This window comes from Dasypus novemcinctus, chromosome 15 (genome assembly GCF_030445035.2).
Source record: "Dasypus novemcinctus isolate mDasNov1 chromosome 15, mDasNov1.1.hap2, whole genome shotgun sequence".
In the NCBI taxonomy this organism is placed as follows: domain Eukaryota; kingdom Metazoa; phylum Chordata; class Mammalia; order Cingulata; family Dasypodidae; genus Dasypus; species Dasypus novemcinctus.
In genome coordinates, this window is record NC_080687.1 from 6,411,809 (window position 1) to 6,432,044 (window position 20,236).

Consider the following 20,236-nt stretch of genomic DNA (forward strand, 5'->3'; position numbering starts at 1 on the left):
GTTGTCTAGGGAAAGGTGGCCCAGCTAACGTGTCCCTGTGGCTCGTTCCAGGTGGGTCTTTTCCGGAAGTCGGGGGTGAAGTCTCGAATCCAGGCCTTACGTCAGATGAACGAGAGCTTCCCTGACAACGTCAGCTATGAAGACCAGTCGGCCTACGACGTGGCGGACATGGTGAAGCAGTTCTTCCGGGACCTTCCGGAGCCGCTCTTCACCAGCAAGCTCAGCGAGACCTTCCTCCACATCTACCAGTGTGAGTTCAGGTCCCGCAGGCTGAGCGCTCGTCCTAAACTTAAAACAGTGCTCCTATATGTTGTTTAAACCGTGCAAGTAATGCGTGAATCCCAAAAGAAGTGTATAAAACGTTGAAACCATATAAAACGTTGAAACCCTACCTTCCTCGCCAGAGTAACCTTTGCTCACAGGTTGGCTTGGAAATTTTCAGGCCATTTTTTTATGCATTTGAAAATAACTGTGACATCAGAATCTTCCTTCTCAGTAGGGTTTTATGTAAGATAGAAAACTACCTTTTGAAATATCTTCGGTAAATTTAAAATGAAAGGGGGCACGATGGAATTTATTTCATAGTTATTTCTTAAAATATTTAATTTTCTAAAAAAATAATTTCCTTGCGATTTACGTAATCCAAACCCAAATGACTAGAAATAAACAAATGGAGCGATATATTTTTAGCTGGTAAAAAGTCTGCGAACCATCTCAAGGCTTACACTTAATTTGACTCATTTCTATTTTTATTTTAAATATTTTAGTAATATTAAAACAATAATTCTCAGCAAAGCCCCTAATTAAAATAATCATTGAATATAACAATTACTGATTAAAAAGCATATCTTGCCAAAGGTAGTGGCACAGGAGATATTAGAAATGAACACATGACTCTTTTTTAACTTCTATAATGTACTGATTATGAATTATTTTGATGGCCCAAATCCCAGTTCTTAAGAAAAAAACATTTGGCCCATGGACTCTTTTTTCAGCAAAATATGCTTGAAATGGACCTTAATATGGAACTGATCCAATTCAAAGAAGATCCCTGCTATAGAGAACTCTACTAAATGTGTTTAAGCAGTCTATAATATCACAAATTCAGGAAGAATTCTAATCAGTACCACTTGTAAAAACAGGATGAAGTGGTGAACTACTAAGTAAATATTATTCGGGCCAAGTGACTAGGTTAAGTTAAATTAATGACCCACGTCACTAGAGCCCAAATGCAGGGGTTCATGGCGTGTTGCCGCAAGATGTGGGCCTGCATTTTGCGTTTTTCAGCTAAGCCTCCCTTATGGGCAAGCATGATTCTTTACATTTAAATCACTTGTCAAGTTCAGATCGACACCAGTCTAAGGCTAAAGCCAGATTATTTCCAAGAGATAAAAGCCTTTGGCCTTTCTGAGACTCAAGAGCAAAAAGCCAATCACAGCAGGGCTTGGTTTTGGCTGAGCAAACATTTACCGAGCGCAGCTGATGTCAAGAGCGCCGCGCTGAAGGCCGGAGGGACGCAGCTGGGGTTGGCTCGCGCTCTGCTCCTAAAGACCTTACCGTCGAGGGAGGTGCGCCGTGTAGGTGAGTAACGGCAGTGCCTCCAGGTTGGAGAAGTCCTGTACAGGGTTACAGATAATCCCAGGAGGGGAGCTGGAAGGGACTGCCGGGCACCTCTGACAGCAGGAGGTGGAGAAGGGCGAGAGCAGGCTCGGGGTGAAGCTAACAGCACGGGCACGTGTCAGGAAATTGCAGGGCATTTGTGTGCACGCATGCCTAGTTAATGTACAACGCACCCCAGATCCCCCTGGAAAATTAGACCGGGGCTGTACCAAGGAAGGGCAGGACTTATTAGGGCCAGGAGTGTGCTCTCGAGCATCGGGGAGCCCCGGGTGCTGCTGAGGAGCTCACCCATTAGGATGCTTTCAGCCGTAAAGATCGAACCCAAACTCCAGTCCACAGTGGTTTAAATAAGCCATTAAGGACCCTTTACTATCTAACATGGCAAGAAATCTGGAAGTAAATAATCCCAGAGTTGGTTAATCCAGTAGCTCCATGCTGATAAGGCCGGAGTTGGCATGATTGCCACAACTTACAGTTACCATGTCTGTACAAAATCACCCTCACGGGCGAGAAGAGGGCCGCAGGGCTTCTCCTTGGGCCCCTGTCTCTCTCTACCATAGTGAAAACCTTGCACACGCTCCTAGCGTGTTTCTGGGTCCCATTGGCCAGAAACAGCTTGCAAGCTCTCCCTCTACTGATGACGAGGAGGAAGAAGGGGTCTCTGTGTCCGGTAGAGACGGACATGGGCAGGGGGAGGGCCCGTTCCCTGAGCAGAGGAGGAGGCGGAGAGCAGGCACTGGGCCGGCGGCCAGCGCTGTGAATGCCAGGAGTGGTGGGCCAGCGTGCAGCCTGGACCGGAGTGGAGGGCCGGGCGGTGACCCCACTGGCGGAGGCTCCAGCTACCTGCAGCTGACTTCCAGCGTGAGACTGGAAACAAGGTGGCCCATGGCTAGACTCTGGAATCCAAGTTCTCAAACTGCTTCTTGGGGAGACGGGGCCCTTTCCTTCCCCAGGTCTCCAGAGCAGCTCCGCTCTTAGCTGCTGATTCCTGGGCGTTCAGGAAAAGGTGAATTACAATAGCGTGCTGGGGGGGGCAAGGAAAATATTGGAAAGCTACTGATCTGGAGAAGGGAGGAGGAGAGCATCAGGCTCAAGGGCCTGATGATGGGGAGACGTGGAAAGTGAAGAGGGGAAGGGGCTGGCTTGGGGGCAGGGAGGAGAGGAGGGAAGTGGCTGCCGTTGATTTTGAGGTGCTGCCCAGTCACCAACGACATGGCCGTGAAGACCAGCTCCTAGAAATGCAGATCTAAATCGTGTTCTGAGGCCAAGAAGGTGGACAGGAGCCCAGGAGTTTCAAGTCTAACAGAAAGGCCAAGGAGCTTTCCAACGAAAGCCAAATTTAGAGATGGAGAGGTGGCCTCCACGAGCATTTTAGTAGAAAAAGGCGGACGGAAGGTATCTTCCGAGGGATAAGGAAAGGAGTGCGTAGAAAGGGCATTGAGACACCATGTGCAGACGACAGACAGCTCTGCTAAATATCTGGCTTGGAGAAGTTTGGGAACCTAAAGTTCAGCGGTGTGTACACACTGAAGTCTAGCCCGGAGCACCTCGTTTAACAGCAGTGCTGTGGCTCAGGCGTGAAATTGTGTCTCCAGTTCTACCTTGGCTTGAGCAAGGGAAGATCTTGCTGTAATTTGAATGAAACGGCTCTCCTCTAACCCAGGAGGCAGCGAACAGGCAGGGGCGGGGACCCGGGCACAGACGGGCGGCTCCAGGGCCCTCTGCTCCCAGCAGGGCACCCAAGAGTGCCGTCCGCTGAGCGAGCTCCTGGCCGGCGTGCCCTCTGGAGCCCGAGGAGCAAGGGCAGTGGGTGGGGGCCCAGGGCACCCCACCAGCGCAGCCCCTATGTGAAGTGGCTCCGTGCACTCCGCAATGGGGGACCAATCACCCTTCAAGCCCGCATGGCCAGCCCCCCGTCCCACCCCCACCCACGCAGGGCCACCCTGGAGGGGAGGGCCTGAAAGGAGTCCACTTTTACCGTAACCTCAGGGAGCCCGACGGTGCTTCCCCGAGCACAGCCTCCACCCTTAACCCCCACGATGGCAGAGCGCGCTCGGTCGGGGGTCCCACACGCAAGCCCCGGGAGCACTCAGGAAAGAGGAAGGGGCCCAGGCTGGCCCTGCAGGGACCGGCCCTTGTCATCCTCGTAGTGCGAGGCCAGCAGCTTCAGCCCCTGCTCCTGGGTAGTGGGACCGTGCTGGGGCCGCACCAGTGGGGTGAGGAGACCCCGTGTCTCTCCCCCCACACCCCCCAGAGCCCTGGGCTGTTGGCAGAGGTACTGCAAGGCCCGCCGGGCACAAGGACGGGCAGGAGGCAGCCAGCGTCCCAGGGCAATGGGCAGCTTCAACCAGACAGAACACAGGTGGACGCTCTGGCTGCAGAAGGCACCAGCCATCTGATGGCTCCAGGGCATGAAAGGCAGGGTCTGACTCTTTCTAGCTGGTTCTGCCTGGCGGGTTCTGGCTCTGTCCAGCTGGTTCTGCCTATTGGGTCTGGCTCCTTCCAGCTGGTTCTGCCTGGCATTGTCGGGCTTTTTCCAGCTAGTTCTGCCTGGTGGGTCTGGTTCTTTCCAGCAGGTTCTTCCTGGCATTGTCGGGCTCTTTCTAGCTAGTACTACTACCTGGTGGGTCTGGCTCTTTCCAGCTGGTTCTGCCTCGCCATGAAGCCGAGGTTCTGGGCTTGACTCCAGCGCCCGCTCTCACTAGCCGTGGGCCTGCGGCCATGACTGGCTGCTGCCCGGTCTCGAGGGCCCTGGTGCACAACCAGGGTTATAAGGGACCCGGCCCCCTGGGTCCTGCGGGGCTCACCGAGCACCTGCGCAGCGCGCGGAGCCCCGGTCGGGCGCTCCCGGTTCTCGGGCCCTGCCTGCCGTGGTTGCCAGGGCTGTCGCCAGCCACTGTGGCCGTGCTGTCGTCATCAGCGCGCTCGCCCCCTGCACCCCCCAATGGCCTTCCTCCAATGATCGGCTCTGCTCTCCCCCAGATGTCCCGAAGGAGCAGCAGCTGGTGGCCGCGCAGGCCGCCGTCCTCCTGCTGGCCGATGAGAACCGCGAGGTGCTGCACACGCTGCTGTGCTTCCTGAACGACGTGGTGCACGCCGTGGCGGAGAACCAGATGACGCCCATGAACCTGGCCGTGTGCCTGGCCCCCTCGCTCTTCCACCTCAACCTCGTGAAGAGAGACAGCTCCCCGAGGTGAGCCTCCCCCGCCGCGCAGCCCCCACGCCACGCCAGGCTCCCCGAGCGCCGCTAGGGAGCGCGCTGTGTCCCAGCTTGCGGCTGGCCCGCGCTCACCGTACGATCAGAAGCGTCTCGAGTCCACCTGCCTCCTGCAGCTCAGGTGCGCAGAGTTAGTGAAGGAGCATTTGAGAAGGTCTAGTGTCGTCCGGAAGCCCGGGGGACTTTGTTTTGTCTGGTTCGTGTGAGTGGGAAGGAGAAAAATGTAGAGAAAAGTCATGTTTTGCAATCCTCAATACAAAAGATCAGATTTGGGACCAAAGCACAGGAGCGCACAGTTAAGTTACAAACTTTGGAAAAACCGATTCATTTCCCCGCAGTTATTCGTGGCTTGTGTTTTTGCACGGTCTTAAGTACGAGCTGTGGGGTGCTGGGCTTTGCCAGGGAGTGTGGTTGGTTTCTGTTTGGAAGCGAGAGGGTCTGGGGGTGAGGACGAAGAGCAGGGACGAGCCCGGGGTCGTGAAAGGTACGTGGTTTCGCTCCTGCTTGCAGGGCTACCCAGAAGAAGTACGCCACCGGGAAGCCTGACCAGAAGGACCTGAGCGAGAACCTGGCGGCGGCGCGGGGGCTGGCGCACATGATCGTGGAGTGCGAGCAGCTGTTCCAGGTGAGCCGGGCCCGCCTGCCCGGGACCCCCGCGACGGGCGAAGCGCTGGGAGTGGCTGCCGCTTCACGGCGGGTTGTGTTGGTCCCAATGTTATAGCGATGGCGGCGCTTTCTGAGGCCCTCGCTGGGCACTTGAGGCTCTGACGGTGGACACGTCGGGGTGGCCGTGCGGAGGGTTTTTAGAAAGCAGTTGTGTCACCTCCAGTTCCCCGGCTCAAGGCTGGCCTGCCAGTGACGTCATTTTTAAATTTTTCTCAGGACTTGAGTGGGTCCAGCTTGTGTGTGTGCACGTGTGTGTGTGTGGGCATGTGTGTGATGCACAGTCTTTGTGAGAATCAACAATAGCCTGCAAATATAGCCACGGAAACAAAAATGAAGGCCGTGGCCTAGACCCTGCTTCTGTGGTAAAAACAGGCCTTTGTGAATGGGAAAGAGTGTGCTCAAAAGGCGAAGCTTCTAAATCACGTTCAGTGCTTCACTTAGCAAGTGTATTTCTTTGACTCTGTGCCCAGTTGGTAACAGATTCTGAACCCACATTTTTCCAAACTGAATAAAAATTCAAGTAAAAGGTACAGCACATGGAGAGGATGGACGTTCCTGACACAGGAACCCACCTGCATCTCCTGCCGGAAGGCCCCTCCCAGCTCGCGGGGCCCACGCAGGCCTCCTCTCTTGCTGGCTGATCGTCGGTGAATGCCCCTGCCTTCTCTATAACTCTCAGTCGCGGGTCTTAGCCGAGCGTGTTGCTCTTTTGTGCGTCCCTTGCTCGGCTCAGGTGCCGCACGAGATGCTGGCGCAGTCGCACAGCGCGTACGTGGAGGCCGGGGTCCACTCTCCAACCCTGGAAGACCTGGGGAGACCGCTGGAGGGGAGCGGGGCCTCTCTGCACACGTACCTGGAGCAGCTGGCGCAGGGCCTCCAGAAGGAAGCCAAGGAGAAGTTCAAGGGATGGGTGGCCTGTTCCAGCGCGCACAACGCAGAGCTCGCCTTCAAGAAGGTAATCTCGGGGGCCGGGCACGATGACCAAGAAAGGCTCGTCGAGCCACTGGGGACCCGCTGTAGCTTGTCCAGGGGCTGCTCTGGGCACACAGGGCAGCGAAGGAGCAGGTGGCGTCCAAAGGCCCCGGCTCGAGACTTGGCGCGACCTCGCTGCGAACAACGAGAGGGCAGACCGCGGCCTCAGCGCCTGGCTGTTGTGCGTCGCCGTGTAGAGCGCGTGTCCTGGCGGGCTCACCTCAGGGGGCCACCCAATGAGCGGAGGGGCCGCGGCGGTGCCCGGTCCTGGGGCGGGCTGTGAGCTCGTCATCATCCACTCGGGCCAGAGGGTGAAAGTTTGACTGTTGGAGCCGGAGGCGGGCGGGGTCCCCGACGCGAGCTCTGGGATCGCTGACGCCCCGGAGAAGGGTGGCGGGTCGGGGTGCCGCCGGCCGCCATCTCCAGCCGCCGTGGGTGTCCGTCGCAGGTGGGCGACGGGAACCCGCTGAAGCTGTGGAAGGCGTCGGTGGAGGTGGAGGCGCCGCCCTCAGTGGTGCTGAACCGGGTGCTGAGGGAGCGCCACCTCTGGGACGAGGACTTCGTGCAGTGGAAGGTGGTGGAGACGCTGGACAAGCAGACGGAGGTCTACCAGTACGTGCTGGACAGCATGGCCCCGCACCCGTCCAGGGACTTCGTGGTCCTCAGGTGAGCCGGGCCGGGTGGCTGGCCCTGCGGGAGCGGGCGGTGTCTCAGGTCCGGCCCCTCGCAGGCCCTTGCACCCGAGTCAGGCGCCCCGGGACCCTCACCTGCCCTGGGTTCCCTGACCCCGCCTGGTGTGGCCCGAGCCCTGCTCCTTTCACAGCCCTGCCCCGGCCGTCGCACGGCCACACTCCTCGCGCGCGTCTTATTCGGCCGTGAGTACCACTCGTTGCCTCTGGACAGAGGCCAGAGAGCCGCAGCTGCCTGTCGGGTTGCGCTTCCTGCCAGATCACGCGACTCCAGCCTGATGGGCAGGGCTTCCCAGTCTACCCGCCTCCTCCGGGAAAGCAAGCCCCGAGTCCTTGGAACTCTCAGGAGAGGGGCACGCGTGACTCCAGAGCACGTGCGTCCGTACACGTGGGTGCCTACCAACGTGGACGGCGCCTCCGCTCAGCCCCGCAGTCCACGTGCGCGGGCCCGGCCTGACGCGGGCGGCCGAATCGTGTCCCCCGGGGGGGCACAGCGGCGGGCGCACAGCTGGACTCCCAGCCCCCGCCATCTGGGTTTGGCGTGGGATGACGAACCAAGGATAACAAGGTCATACAGCAGGAAGGGCCGGGAGGCCGCATGGCTTCAGAAAGACAGCGAGCCAGGATACTAAGAAGCAGAATAAAAGGCAGCCAGTCCAACAGATGCTTTCTCATTCATAGCCAGTGGCAGTCTTCTCTCCTCACAGATTAGCAGAATGGGAGAAACCACTAGTGAAATTCCCAAAGGGACATTCCTACAACTTCTCTATGACTCTGGTTTTTTGGTTTTATTTCCCCCCCCCCGCCTTGTGGCTTTTTTGCATGCTGTCTGCTCTCTGTGTCCATTCGCTGCAGGCTCTTCTGTGTTCACTTGTCTCCCTTCTTTTTGTCACGTCACCTTGCTGAGTCGGCTCTCCGCAGCATCTGTGGGCCAGCGGCTGTCCACGGCACGTGGGCGAGCCTGCCTTCACAGGGAGGCCCCGGGACGCGAACCCAGGGCCTCCCATAGGGTAGACGGGAGCCCAGTTGACTGAGCTACAGCTGCTTCGCTGTGACTCTGTTTTGATGGCAACCCAAGGCTGCTTCTCCCGCGGCTGTGCCTGTGGGAGGGGCCCCCGTGCCCATGCCTTTAAAGGCCGTTTTCACCCCAGCACATCCCTTTACATGGACAACGTGGGCAGTTACGCAGTGGCTTGACCACAGTCTTTGCACCCTGGTCATCTCGGGGAAGTTCAAGGGCACGCCTCCACTTTGGCAAGCAGAAATCTGGTATTTCCCCCAGGGCGGCTGCTGCGTGCCTCTTCTCTCTCTGGGGGAGGCGGGGGGCCGGTGTCCACGCATGGAGCCGTCCCCTCCCACCGCCCCCGCCCCACCAGCCTGCGCTTTAGCTCTCACCCTCGAAAGACTTCTCGGGAGCCTGCTTTGTGCCAGACACCGTTCCAGGCCCGGGGGATGCCTCAGTGACACCGCAGACCCAGATCCTCACTCTCTGGGCTTGTGTTTTATTGGTAGAGAGAGTAAAAAAATAGTGAGCAAATGGGATGGGTTATAAGGGGTGAAATTTTAAGTGTCGTGACCAGGGCAGCGTCTCATCGACTTGCTGTTTGCTGTGGCCCCGTGGGGAGAGGTCGGCGCGTGAGCGAGGCGGGGCCCCGGTTCCTGCCCCCAGGACACGATCGTGTTTAAAGCGCTACAAACTATCATGATGCTTCAATAATATTCTTTTTCAAAATAACTCTATTTCAAATTTTAAAAAATAAAAAACAGCATGCACCTCAACAAGTTATGGAAGCATTACCCTTACAGTTTTCTTTCTAGGAGTTTTAAGTCATCTAATTCCAACTGTTGACTCAGCTGTTCCTCTAGTGCTCAGAAAGATACACAAATGAACACACATTGGTTATATGACAGTCAAGTTCTCCTTATTAATGAAAAAGAAATGGAGAGAAAAAATTGCTTAATCATTTTCATATCTCACAGAACCAAATTCCATGTTACTTGTTGGCCTTTACCATTAATAGAAGGCCAACTTGCTTTTGCTACAAAAACATTACAAGGTTGTTAACTATAGTCCATAAATTACAATAGCTGTATCTCTTTCCATGTGTCACCACACCGTTCAGACCCTGTAGTGGAACATTCCTGGATTTGTCCTAACACCAATAGTCCTCATCGCCTGCCACGATCACGGCTGGACATCCCCTCCCTTGCCCTCCAGCTGTCCTCCAGCTAACAGTAATCTCGTACAAGAGTCCTCTCTCATCAGTCGTACAAAATGAACCAACCGGTGCGTGGTGTAGATAATAGAGGGCGTAGAAGGAAACTCTGTACCTACTGCATGATTTTTTGGTAAACCTACAGCTTCCCTAATAAAAAATGAATTTAAGAAGAACCCAGTAAGCGGCCGGTGTGGCGAGGACCTGGCAGGACCAGGGCACCTCCTGCCCTCGGGGCATCCCCGGATGCGCTGGCACACTGCTGCCAGTCTCCTGGGGTCCCCATGGGGATTTCCTCCCTTCAGAAACCCCCCAGCTCCTCAGAAGCCTCCAGCGACAATTCCTGAAGATTTCCCAGTTTACCCCCAAACCCTTTGCGTCCTCCAGTCTTTATTGCTTCCCACAGATGGCTGTGGAGAAGTGGCTCAGCATCTGTGTGAGGCTGGTTTCTCCCAAGCGCCCGGGCATATAGTGCAGGCAGGCAGGGCGGAATTACAGGTGAGACGGCTCAGCGAGGGAATCGGATTCCCGGAACGCGTGACTGAGGCTGAAATACTAAAACTGTGTAGAAGGGGTTAGCAGAGGCTGTTCCGCAGATTCTCTCGTGATGCCTGACTCCACTCTACAGTTTTCCAAGCGGTAGTCCCGTCTCTGCTTGAATACCCCAGTAACGGGGAACTCACTGCCTTACAAGGCAGCGCATTCCATACTGGACGGTGCACGTTGTAAACGGACCTCCCTGGCCCTGCCTTCTGGCACCAGGGATGCGACACTGATGCCTGCCCCGCCTCAGTCGCCACGTAGTACCGGTTCGTTTACCCTTTAAGACCTGAGTCTGGCCTCACCGCCTCCAGGAAGCCTTCCTCCTGGGGTGGCGGCACAGCCGTGTCCCCGCGCCGGCCGCAGTGCTGCCGCAGGCTGACCACGCCGGGCGGGTTGTCTCACCCCAGGACCTGGAAGACGGACCTGCCCCGGGGCACGTGTAGCCTGGTGTCGGTGTCCGTGGAGCACGAGGAGGCCCTGCCGCTGGGCGGCGTGCGGGCCGTCGTCATGGAGTCCCAGTACCTGATCGAGCCGGGCGGCTCCGGCAAGTCAAGGCTGACCCACGTCTGCAGGGTGGACCTGAAGTAAGTGCTGGCGCCCGGGCCGGGGGCACCGGGCGGGAGTCCCCGGCTCGGGCCACCCTGCATGTCCCCCCGACTTCTCATGTCACGACACTCCTTCCTGCGATGCCTTCGTCACTTCCGTAGCGGACTGTCCCTGCACCCGTGGCCCGGCTCCTTCGCCCACTTTCCCGAGCTCCGGGCACTCCTCGCTGGCATGCCAGGCTTCCGCTCTTCTCTGGGGTCCTTCCAGCCCCGCTTACATCTCTCCATGCCTGGCACGGGTCACAGGCGACCGTCAGCCGCGTGCTGAGCACGTGGCGCCCACTCAGGAGCCCGAGTTCCCTCCTCTCGGCCCCTTTGCTGGCCGTCGCCTTGGGCTGCCCCTGCCGGTGTCCCCCCTTGGAGAAGAAACTCACGTCGATCCAGCGCTTTCAGGGCTTACTCGTGCTTTCCCGAGCCCTGGCCTGGCTAGAGAGTAATGGACGTTTCTCCGTGAATCAGAGATGCAGTCCCAGTCTTCCTTTTTTCACCCTGAGGAGGTGGCAGCATTTTAAAGCACGGGATGCATGCTGAAAAGAGAAACCGAGTCCTTGAGAGCCAAAAATTTTCCTCGGTGCCCGATGGTGGGAAGAGGGGCTCAGACACGGCGCGCGCCGAGGTGCACGCAGATTTTTATGACATTCGGGGACCCGTTGCTCTAATTTGGGGGGGAAAGCCCCTCCCACTTCCTTTCTGCCTTTTCTCCCCACAGAGGTCACTCCCCCGAGTGGTACACCAAAGGCTTTGGACACCTGTGCGCCGCCGAAGTGGCCAGGATTAGAAACTCTTTCCAGCCCCTCGCGGCAGAGGGTCCAGAAACAAAAATCTGAGTCTTCCCCTAAGTGTGACACCCAGCTCAGGGAAGGGGAAGCCAAAGCGAAACTCACGGGAGAGCGCGAGCGCGTGAGCCAGCGAGGGACACGGCGCGCGTGGTTAACGCCGCGGATGCGGCGCGGGGGACGCCGACACTGAAGATGCGAGAATCCTGAGGACTCCTCCTAGCCTTCCTGGAGATGGCTACGTCCCTACTAATATAATATTTTAAAATTCCAGAGCATTTATCTATGTTACTTAAAACTAAATGGGTTATTCCTTGTGCATTGCCGAATTTGCTATTTAAAGGCTTCTAAGAAGCATCTTAATTGTAAATAAAGGAATGTACAGCGTATGTACAGATGTTTCTATACCTCTAGCTTCAGGTGTGTCTGGAAACAGCGATTTTATCTGTAGTCGAGTGTTTTGGAGAAGAACACATCTGACTCAGTGAGCCCCTCCCACCCAGCAGCTCTGGGCCTCGTGTCCCCACTGCTCTGCAAACTGAGCAGAGGCCGCTGCTAACTGCACAGCATGAAGGCGGACGGCCCGTCCAGTCCACCGTGATGTCTAACCAAAGACTTGCTAACCAAAGGAGAGGAACATTAAAAGGGTCCCGTGTGTCCACAGTTTGTTCACGTTATTCAACAAACTGAGAGGGGAATGTTGGGTCAAGGGAGGCCAAGGGTAACTTTGCTTCTCTTAAACCAAAGCAGTTGGCAGAAGTCATTGCCAAACTTAAGGCTGGATGACAACTTGCCACCAGAGCGGTTGCCATGATTTGTCTGGCTCTGGTCAGTCCATCCTAGCCCCAGATCGGCGCTGTGTTACACTGGCTTTACAGTTTCTCCTCTGTGCTTCCTAAGGTCTTCATAGATGGATTTTGTCCTGTTCTTCACTCTCAGCCTGTTGGACCAGTGACCTCTTTGGTTGCAGTTAATTGGCGTCTTCTTACCATTGTATTGCACTGAATTTAGGGAGAGGGTGGTCAGTAGGGAGAAATGGACCATTACAGCTTCAGGGAATTCACATTTTGCTACATATGATGCTTTAACCATATGTCATTAAAGTTTTATCATCTGAGAGACAGGGATTTTAAGTAACATAAGACCAAAACAATGTTCTTTAATTAGTTTTAGAAAAAACAAAGTTATTAATTCCATGTCCTTCATTAACCAGCTCAAGCTACCTGTGCCTTTGATCCAATCTTATTTATTATCATATAGACTAAGCAAACTGACCCTCCTTCAGCACCTGCCGATGGATCGGAGTGCTTCAGTTTTATGATGATGATGGAACAGCTGTAGAGAGAAAGCTAAATTATTGTGTTTGGTTTTCTTTGGTAGTTCATGACAGGCTGATTCCATGATTTAGCAAGTGGTGTTGGAGAAAAGAAAAACCTGAATGAGTGTATTCTATCTTTTTTTGTATTGTGTGCATTTATGTAATGTTTGCTCTTATCAGCAATGTGCAATTATTGTGTTGAGAGGAATAAAAGGGCTTTATATGAGCTCAGTGTGGTGCAAGGAAAACCATATACTATTTGAATATGATCTAGGAGTTCCTCCTTTCTATGCCGAACCCAAGAAGGGGATGGCAGCCCCATCATTTACCATTTGGGCCATGCTCTGAAAGCGGAACAAATTCACTTCTTAGTTTTAACCACATTCTCTGTCTTACTTCAACATGCACAGAGAAGATTGTTCATGACATTTGATGGAGATAAACACTGGCCCTGCTCAAGGATGGGAGCCTGCGTGTTTGGAAAATCAGGCGGCCATCAGCAGGACCAGTAGTATTGCCCCCAACGTAGAGGTGCCCAGGAGGGGAGCAGGTGCAGCTCAGTGGTTGAGCACTTGCTTCAGATGTACGAGGTCCCAGGTTCAATCCCCAGTACCTCCTATAAAAAACAAACCGAAAAAGAGTGCCCAGGAACCCCCCAGGGGGCTGGTTGAAATGCAGATTCTGATTCTTTGGGTCTGGAGTGAACCTCTGGAGTTAGACCCCTTGTTTGGATCTAACAAACCTCAGGGGTCCCTGCTGCTGTTCCCAGGCTGCATCTAACAAGGAGCGAGAAGAAACTTGAAACAGAAGAGAAGCAAAGCTGACCGCATTTCTGATGCGCCTTCCTTCAGATGTCCCTGAATTTATGCACGTACTAACCCTCTCACTGCTGCACAACCACGCAGTGCATCTTTACGGAAAGAAAAGGGAAAAGATGCATCCAGCTTGTTTGTCAAATACCATAGTATTTTATTCATTGTTATCTTGCCAATGGAAATAAAACATGATATTTCATTTTAATAATATATATACCTCATGTATATTTTTACCTCAGTTGTTGGTATCAATCCTATATTGTAAATAAATGATTGCCAAGGCAAGTAACTTTATAGACATTAAAATATTTCCTGTAAAATACACGTCGTTTTCATGCTTCGCCCTGTCAGTGGAAACCCCGTTTCTTCAGGAAGGTTCTCCCTAAGATGGCAGCCGCAGGCGACACACCTCAAGCGGGGGGCAGCGTGCGCTGGGAGGGTCACGCCATCCCCCTTCACCCACCGGCCGCCTCAACCTGTCCAAGGCGCTAAAATGGTGGGTGGGGGATTTTTTCAATTTTCCTTTTCCTTAAACCTGGCAGTTATGAAAACACATTTATTGTTGAGGATTCAGTGTGATTTTTAGCCACCATTCCTTGTCACAAGACTCTGAAACACAAAAGACAGGGCGGCCAGTCTGGCCCCGGGGCCTCTTCCCCCCGCCCCAGCCCCCCTTGCCCTCTCTGCCTGGGCCTCAGGAAGGAGAGCCCCGGGGGGCGCCGTGCGGGGCACGCAGGGCCCCCGCGCAGGGCAGCCACATGCTGCCCGAAGGCCGCCCCATACCGCGCCCCGGCGGCTCCCGCGCCCTGGGCCTCGCCCCCTCCCATTGCCCGCTGCCTCGCCTGCACTGGCACAGGGGGAGTTCCTGCCGCCCCTTCCTTTCCTGTGCAGAAGAGGCTCTTGTGCTTATCCCAGCAGCCACAGGCATCATGTGGGGTCCGGGACCCCGAAGCGTGCCATTCAGACTCACCCCAAACATTCTTTTCTTCGGTACATCACTGTCCTGCTCCTGTCCTGCAGTGTTTGGGCACCGACACCCCATTGTGTGGCTTCTTCAGGTGGACAACGCACAAGCCCCGTGGAGGGTTACGCGCCAACATAAAGCCAAGCGTGTGTGCCAGCTGCGCGAGGAAGGAGGACGCGCGTGCCTTCCTGCGCTGCAGTGGCGCAGAGCCCTGGGTTTTGAACAGTCGACCATGTGCAACTTCTGACATTCCTTAGAATGGGTTGGTCAAGGGCGGGTTGGTGGTGTGATTCCCACAGAAGGTCTAGTAAAGGCCAGGTGGGGACGTCTGTGGGGAAATAAGAAGTGGATGGATCTTTAAAGACATTTCTGAGCTTGAACCCCTAAGATCTGCATACCAGCTAGTTGTGCCAGGGTGGGGAGAGGACTTGGCAGAAGCTGAGTCCATGTTCCAGCCTGGAAGAACGTGTGTCGGGGGCTCTACGTGATATGGGGCAAAGAGGAAGGGAGCAGGAGTCAGGAGCAGCAGGTAGAGGGGAACCCACAGGCCCCCCACGGGGTGCTTTTCCCTCCAGCTCTGCCAGAGTGGCTAAGATGACAGGCGTGGCCCGGTGGCGGAGCACCTGTTCCTCGTGCAGTGAATGGAGGAAAGCACCTGCAGACAAACGAGCCCAGGGAGGGCCAGCTGCCGTCCAGCCACGCGAAGGCCAGTCCCGGTGAAGCGTGGAGGGGAGACCCCACACCAGGCACGTTTGATACTTACGCCTCAGTTACGGAGCGTGGCCCCTGTCGAGTGCAGGTTCCAGGAATTAGCACGTCCAAAGGCCCCCATTCTCGGGGGGTTCCGGAGATGAGCCGCCCCGAGCCCACAAGCAGGCCAGGGTCCTGCCCTCTGGTTTCTCAGCTCCCCCGCGGGCTCGTGCGCGGCTCTCCCAGCTCTCCCATCCGGGGTGCTACCACTGGCACCCACCCAGCCTCCAGAGAGGGCCAGACTCCCCCGAGTCCTCCTGGGGCTCTGTGAGGTCCCCGCGGCACACCTGAGGCCAGGCTGTCGCCCTCAGGAAGATCAGCCAGTGCGAGAAGTCAAAGCGCCAGGAGCCTAGGGCTGCGGCGGCCTCCCCTGGCGCCCCACCCCTCCAGCCCCACCCCTCCAGCCCCACCCCGCCAGCCCCACTCCTCCAGCCCTCACCCCTCCAGCCCCACCCCTCCAGCCCTCACCCCTCCAGCTCCCACCCCTCCAGCCCTCACCCCTCCAGCCCCCACCCCTCCAGCCCTCACCCCTCCAGCCCCACCCCTCCAGCCCTCACCCCTCCAGCCCCACCTCTCCAGCCGCCACCCCTCCAGCCTCCATCCCTCCAGTCGCCATCCCTCCAGCCCTCACCCCTCCAGCCCTCACCTCTCCAGCTCCCACCCCTCCAGCCCCCACCCCACCAACCCCCACTCTCCAGCCCCCACCCCTCCAGCCCCCACCCCTCCAGCTCCCACCCCACCAGCCCCCACTCTCCAGCCCCCACCCCTCCAGCCCTCACCCCTCCAGCCCTCACCCCTCCAGCCCCCACCCCTCCAGCCGCCCCACATGGGGAGCCCAAGCCCCCTGGACCCCCTGGCCAGGGAAATAGCGCTCAACACCCTGCGTGCCCTGTGGCTGCGGCTCCATCCTCAACCCCAAAGGATGGCCTGGCGCGGGTCCCCAGCGGCCGCGCTGAAGAGCCGTGGCCCTGTCCTGGCAGCCAGGCCGAGCCCGCCTCTCGGGTGGCCCCTGCTCCGAGGAGCTCAAGGCTGTCCTCAGCCTGCCACCTGCCAAAGGGGACTGGCGACCTCGAGCAGGAGTGGCCTCAGGCACCGACTCCACGACAGGTTTGCCTGATCAGCCCTTCTTTCTCCTGATTGGGAATCGGGCTTTAGGGCGACGCAGGCCGGCGGGAGCTATTTCCGGAAGAAGACAGCGCCTGGCATCGTCGGACCACTAAGAAGGCCTCGCCCTGGCAGTCGGCCCCACTTCCTGCTCCCCTCAACAGGAGGTAGACCCCCCTCCCGGGGGGCAGGAGTGGCTCGGGCAGCCTGGCCTTGCAGAGGGGCCCTCCTGCCGCCTGGGGCCTCGCCGCCCTTGACCTCGACCTCTCCCCTCTCTTGCTTCCCCAGGAGCCCCCATGCCCTGGCCTTGCAGGGTTTGAGCCCCTCGAGCCTTTGGTGGGTTCCCAGGCCTCGTGGGCCGCCGCCCGGGCTCCGAGCGCAGCGCTGTCGGGAGGGAGGTTTGTGCCGGCGGAGGTCGGAGGGGGTGCCCCCAAGGCCCCCGGACGGGCTGGGGGCTGCAGAGAGGGTGGCAGGCACAGCCCAGGGGCAGGTGCGGGAAGGCGCCGCCGGGCGGGCAGGCGGAGGGGGCCCTGGAGTCCGGCAGCAGCACATTGCTTCTGGCTGGTTGTCCGTCAGTTTGCAGTGGTTCCCGTGTCAGCCCAGTGGTCAGTGCGCGCGGCACACAAATAAAACCTGCAAGAAAACACCAGGCCAGGCATGTGGCATCTTGGACACAAACGCAACAGGCGGTTGGCTGCACTGCGCACTTGTCAGAGGCGTCCTCGTCGTCCCACAAGCCTCACAGTCCACAGCCCGAGAGCTGCCCCACCGCCCCCCGAGCTGGCTGTCGCCCTGCAGGCCTGACAGCTAATTACCGTTCAAGGCTCGGAATACGCCGAGCGGGCGGGAAGCAGAACACCTTCACCTGGAAAGAAGGGATTTTCAATAATCGTACACACAGCAGCGGCGGCCGCGTCACAGACCTGACTCGGAAGGGGAGGGATCGTCTTGCCCTGAGAAAACAGAGGAACGCTTTGGAATTTTTGTTGAAGGATTTGGGAGCGTAAAACAAGCAGCTCCTAAGGTTCCCGCATTCCAGAGCCAAGGCGCTCTGCGGAAAGTGGGGACGGTTTAGACGAGGTGGCACCGCCAGCCGCGCAGATCAGAAAGAGAATCTCCCCGCAGCTGTCGTCCCCGGACAGAGTCAAGGCCACGTGCCACAGCACAGTGGAGGGATCCCGAAGAGGGGTGGGGGCGTGAGACGGGTGGGCACCCAGGGCTGAGGAGGACCCGGACAATACTGGGTGGTAAGAGAGCCCCCGCGGCAAACAGGGCCAGAGTGGTTTCCAAGGGGAATTTCGAGGCGCAGTGAGTGGGGGATGCTGGGGAAACCATGACCACAGCTTCAGACCTAGAAGTACCAGCCTCAGGAGGCGCCCCGGGTGCCCCACGGGCCGTGCTGTTTGCCTTCCTGCCTCGGATCCTCACCAGCCATCACGGGGCAGGCGTCCACTAAACAGAACCTACATGCCCCGGGCTCTTGCTACGGGCCAAGGAACTTTGTTATTGCTCTAGATAGATAGATCACAGATAGATCATAGATAGATTATAGATGATAGATCATAGATAGATGAGAGATGAGAGATAAGACAGATGATTAGATAGAAGATGATTAGATAGATGATAGATGATTAGATAGATGATAAATGAAAGAGAAGATAAATAATAGTAGATGATAGATAATAGGTGATAGATGATAGATTGATAGGTAGTAGGTGATGGATGATAGATGATAAATTGATAGATGATGGATTATAGGTAGAAGATTAGATAGATGATTAGTAGAAGATACATTAGCCAGGTATTATTGCTATGCATATATAATTTATGTACCAATCCCTGCAATAGTCCTAAGCAAGAGATGATAATAATGTTTCTACTCTTCACTAGAGTAAGTTGAGGCACAGAAAGGACGTGACTTTCTGAAGCCACCCAGCTGGGAGGTGGCAGAAGCTGTCCTGAAGGCCAGGGGAGCTGGTCCCGGCCCTGCTGCCCCCTTGCTAAGGGCAGCTGGGAGGAACAGCTCTGCTGTGAGGCGGCTCTTCTGGGGAGGGAGGTTTTCTGTGTAACCTCAATCGTCCCAGGAACGGAGCAGGCACTGCTGACACTGAGGCTACAAGGTAAGCTCTCTGGCGGATGCAGCTTCTAAAGAGACGGCGGGTCAACAACAAAAAGGAAGATATGCAAATGGCCAATAAGCAGGTGAACAGATGCTCAAAATCAAGAGACACAGGGAAATGTGCTGCACTGAGATACCACTTCATACCCACCAGGACAGCCGTCATCGAGAAGAGACAAGTGTTGGAGAGGATGTGGAGAAACTGAAATCCTCATCCTCTGCTGGGGGGTGGGAGGAGTGAAATGCTGGAACCGCTTTGGAAACTGCCTGGCAGCGCCTCAGAAGGCGAAACATAGAGTTACCCTATGGCCCGGCAACTCCACCCTTGTGTATATCCAAGAGAATTGAAAACACACAGCCACGCAAAAACCTGTCCCCAGCTTTTCACAGTGTTCATAGCAGCTGAATGGAAACAACCTCAATGTCCACCAACTGAATAACTGGAAATGAAATGTGGTTTTATTTATCAATGGAATATGATTTAGAATAAAAAGGAATGAAGCACTGACACCTTCTACAACGTGGCTGGACGTGGAAACCTGATGCCAAGTGAAAGAGCCACGCACAAAAGGCCACATATTGTATGACCCCATTACGTGGTATGCACATCCACAGGGACAGAAAGGGGGCTGGCGGTGGTATCCAGGGTAGGGCGGGGAGGGGGCTGGGAGATAACGGCTAAGGGGTACAGGGCTTCTTCTTGGAGTAATGGAAATGTTCCAAAATTGATTACAGTGATGGTTGTACAACTCTGAATACACTAAGAACCATTGGCTTGTTCGTTTTAAATGGGTGGGTTGCATGGTATTGTGGATTATCTCTAAATAAAGCTGGTTGGGAAAAAAGGCAATGGACTCATTAGGGATAGACAACTCCCACTCCTCTCCTTCCCAGCCCTTCCCAGCACCCCACGGGGGGAGAGCAGGGAGGTCACGCTGCTATGACTCCCGGAGTCCACGGACGTGGTAGGTAGAGCTTGCTCTGCAGTGACCCCTCTCCTCTCCCTCTCCTCTCCCTGCCCACTCCCACTCCCCCCAGCAGCAAGCCCGGGCATGCTGGTCCTAAGATTTAGATTCACAGGAAAGTAATGCTGTGCTCGGGCATTTCCTTCAAACCACGTTCTCCAGCCTTTTACTGAGTTCTCGGAGGTTTGCGCAGCTGTGAATCAAGGTGTCGGGTTCCCGTCTTCTCTTGTTCCTGGGCACAGAGATTCTTCAGAACCTGGTGAGAAGGACTGGTAGGAAGCGAGCAAGGTTTGGGCATAACTGGGTCCCTGGCAAGAATTAATATCTAAAGACATACAGTTGCACATTGTCTCCTGGAAACAGGGTCAAATACCCAGAGCAAATTCAAAAGACAGGCATAACCTCTGAGTTTAGCATCAGGAAGCCAGAAGCCCAAAGCACAGAATACGTAGGAGAGCAAAAAAGTGAAAGCAGTCACAAGATCATTCTAAAAGTCATATCTGCTGTAAGAGTAAACAGAAGGAAGGGAGATGCCAATAAAGACAGAAAGAAAGCACGACTCTTCCATCCGGACAGCTCGCTCATCTTTCCATCCGGAGGCATCTTCTTCCTGGAAAATGCGAAAGAAAACGTAGCTAAGAAGGGGGTGAGGGCCATTTTTAAATGTCCACACATTTCTTTGATACTCCGTCCTCCAGCGCTGGATCTTAACTGCCCTCCCTTGAGCATGAGCTGCACTTAATGATCTGCTTCTAACAAAGAGAATGACAGAGAGTGATTCTGAGGGTGGCTTTGCATTTGGGGGGAGACACCTAGGAGTGGAATTGCTGGGCCATATGGTACTTTTTTTTAATCCCTCCCTTGCAGCTTGCTTGTTGTTGTTGTTGTTGTTGTTGT

The 20,236-nt window shown here is 55.8% G+C and overlaps 1 protein-coding gene across 4 annotated transcripts in view; it reads left to right on the forward strand.

Moving 5' to 3' along the window:
• STARD13 (StAR related lipid transfer domain containing 13) overlaps window positions 1-13,757 on the forward strand; it is a 205,160-nt gene extending 191,403 nt beyond the window's left edge. For all 4 annotated transcript variants that reach the window (XM_058276966.1, XM_004449661.4, XM_071208161.1 and 1 more), the window contains exons 8-14: window positions 52-250; window positions 4,603-4,813; window positions 5,348-5,462; window positions 6,237-6,458; window positions 6,924-7,141; window positions 10,331-10,507; window positions 11,238-13,757. In XM_058276966.1, coding sequence (XP_058132949.1) covers window positions 52-250; window positions 4,603-4,813; window positions 5,348-5,462; window positions 6,237-6,458; window positions 6,924-7,141; window positions 10,331-10,507; window positions 11,238-11,355 — 1,260 coding nt within the window. In that variant the 3' untranslated portion in view covers window positions 11,356-13,757. The remainder of the gene's footprint in view (window positions 1-51; window positions 251-4,602; window positions 4,814-5,347; window positions 5,463-6,236; window positions 6,459-6,923; window positions 7,142-10,330; window positions 10,508-11,237) is intronic.
• The last annotated feature ends 6,479 nt before the right edge of the window (window positions 13,758-20,236 follow it).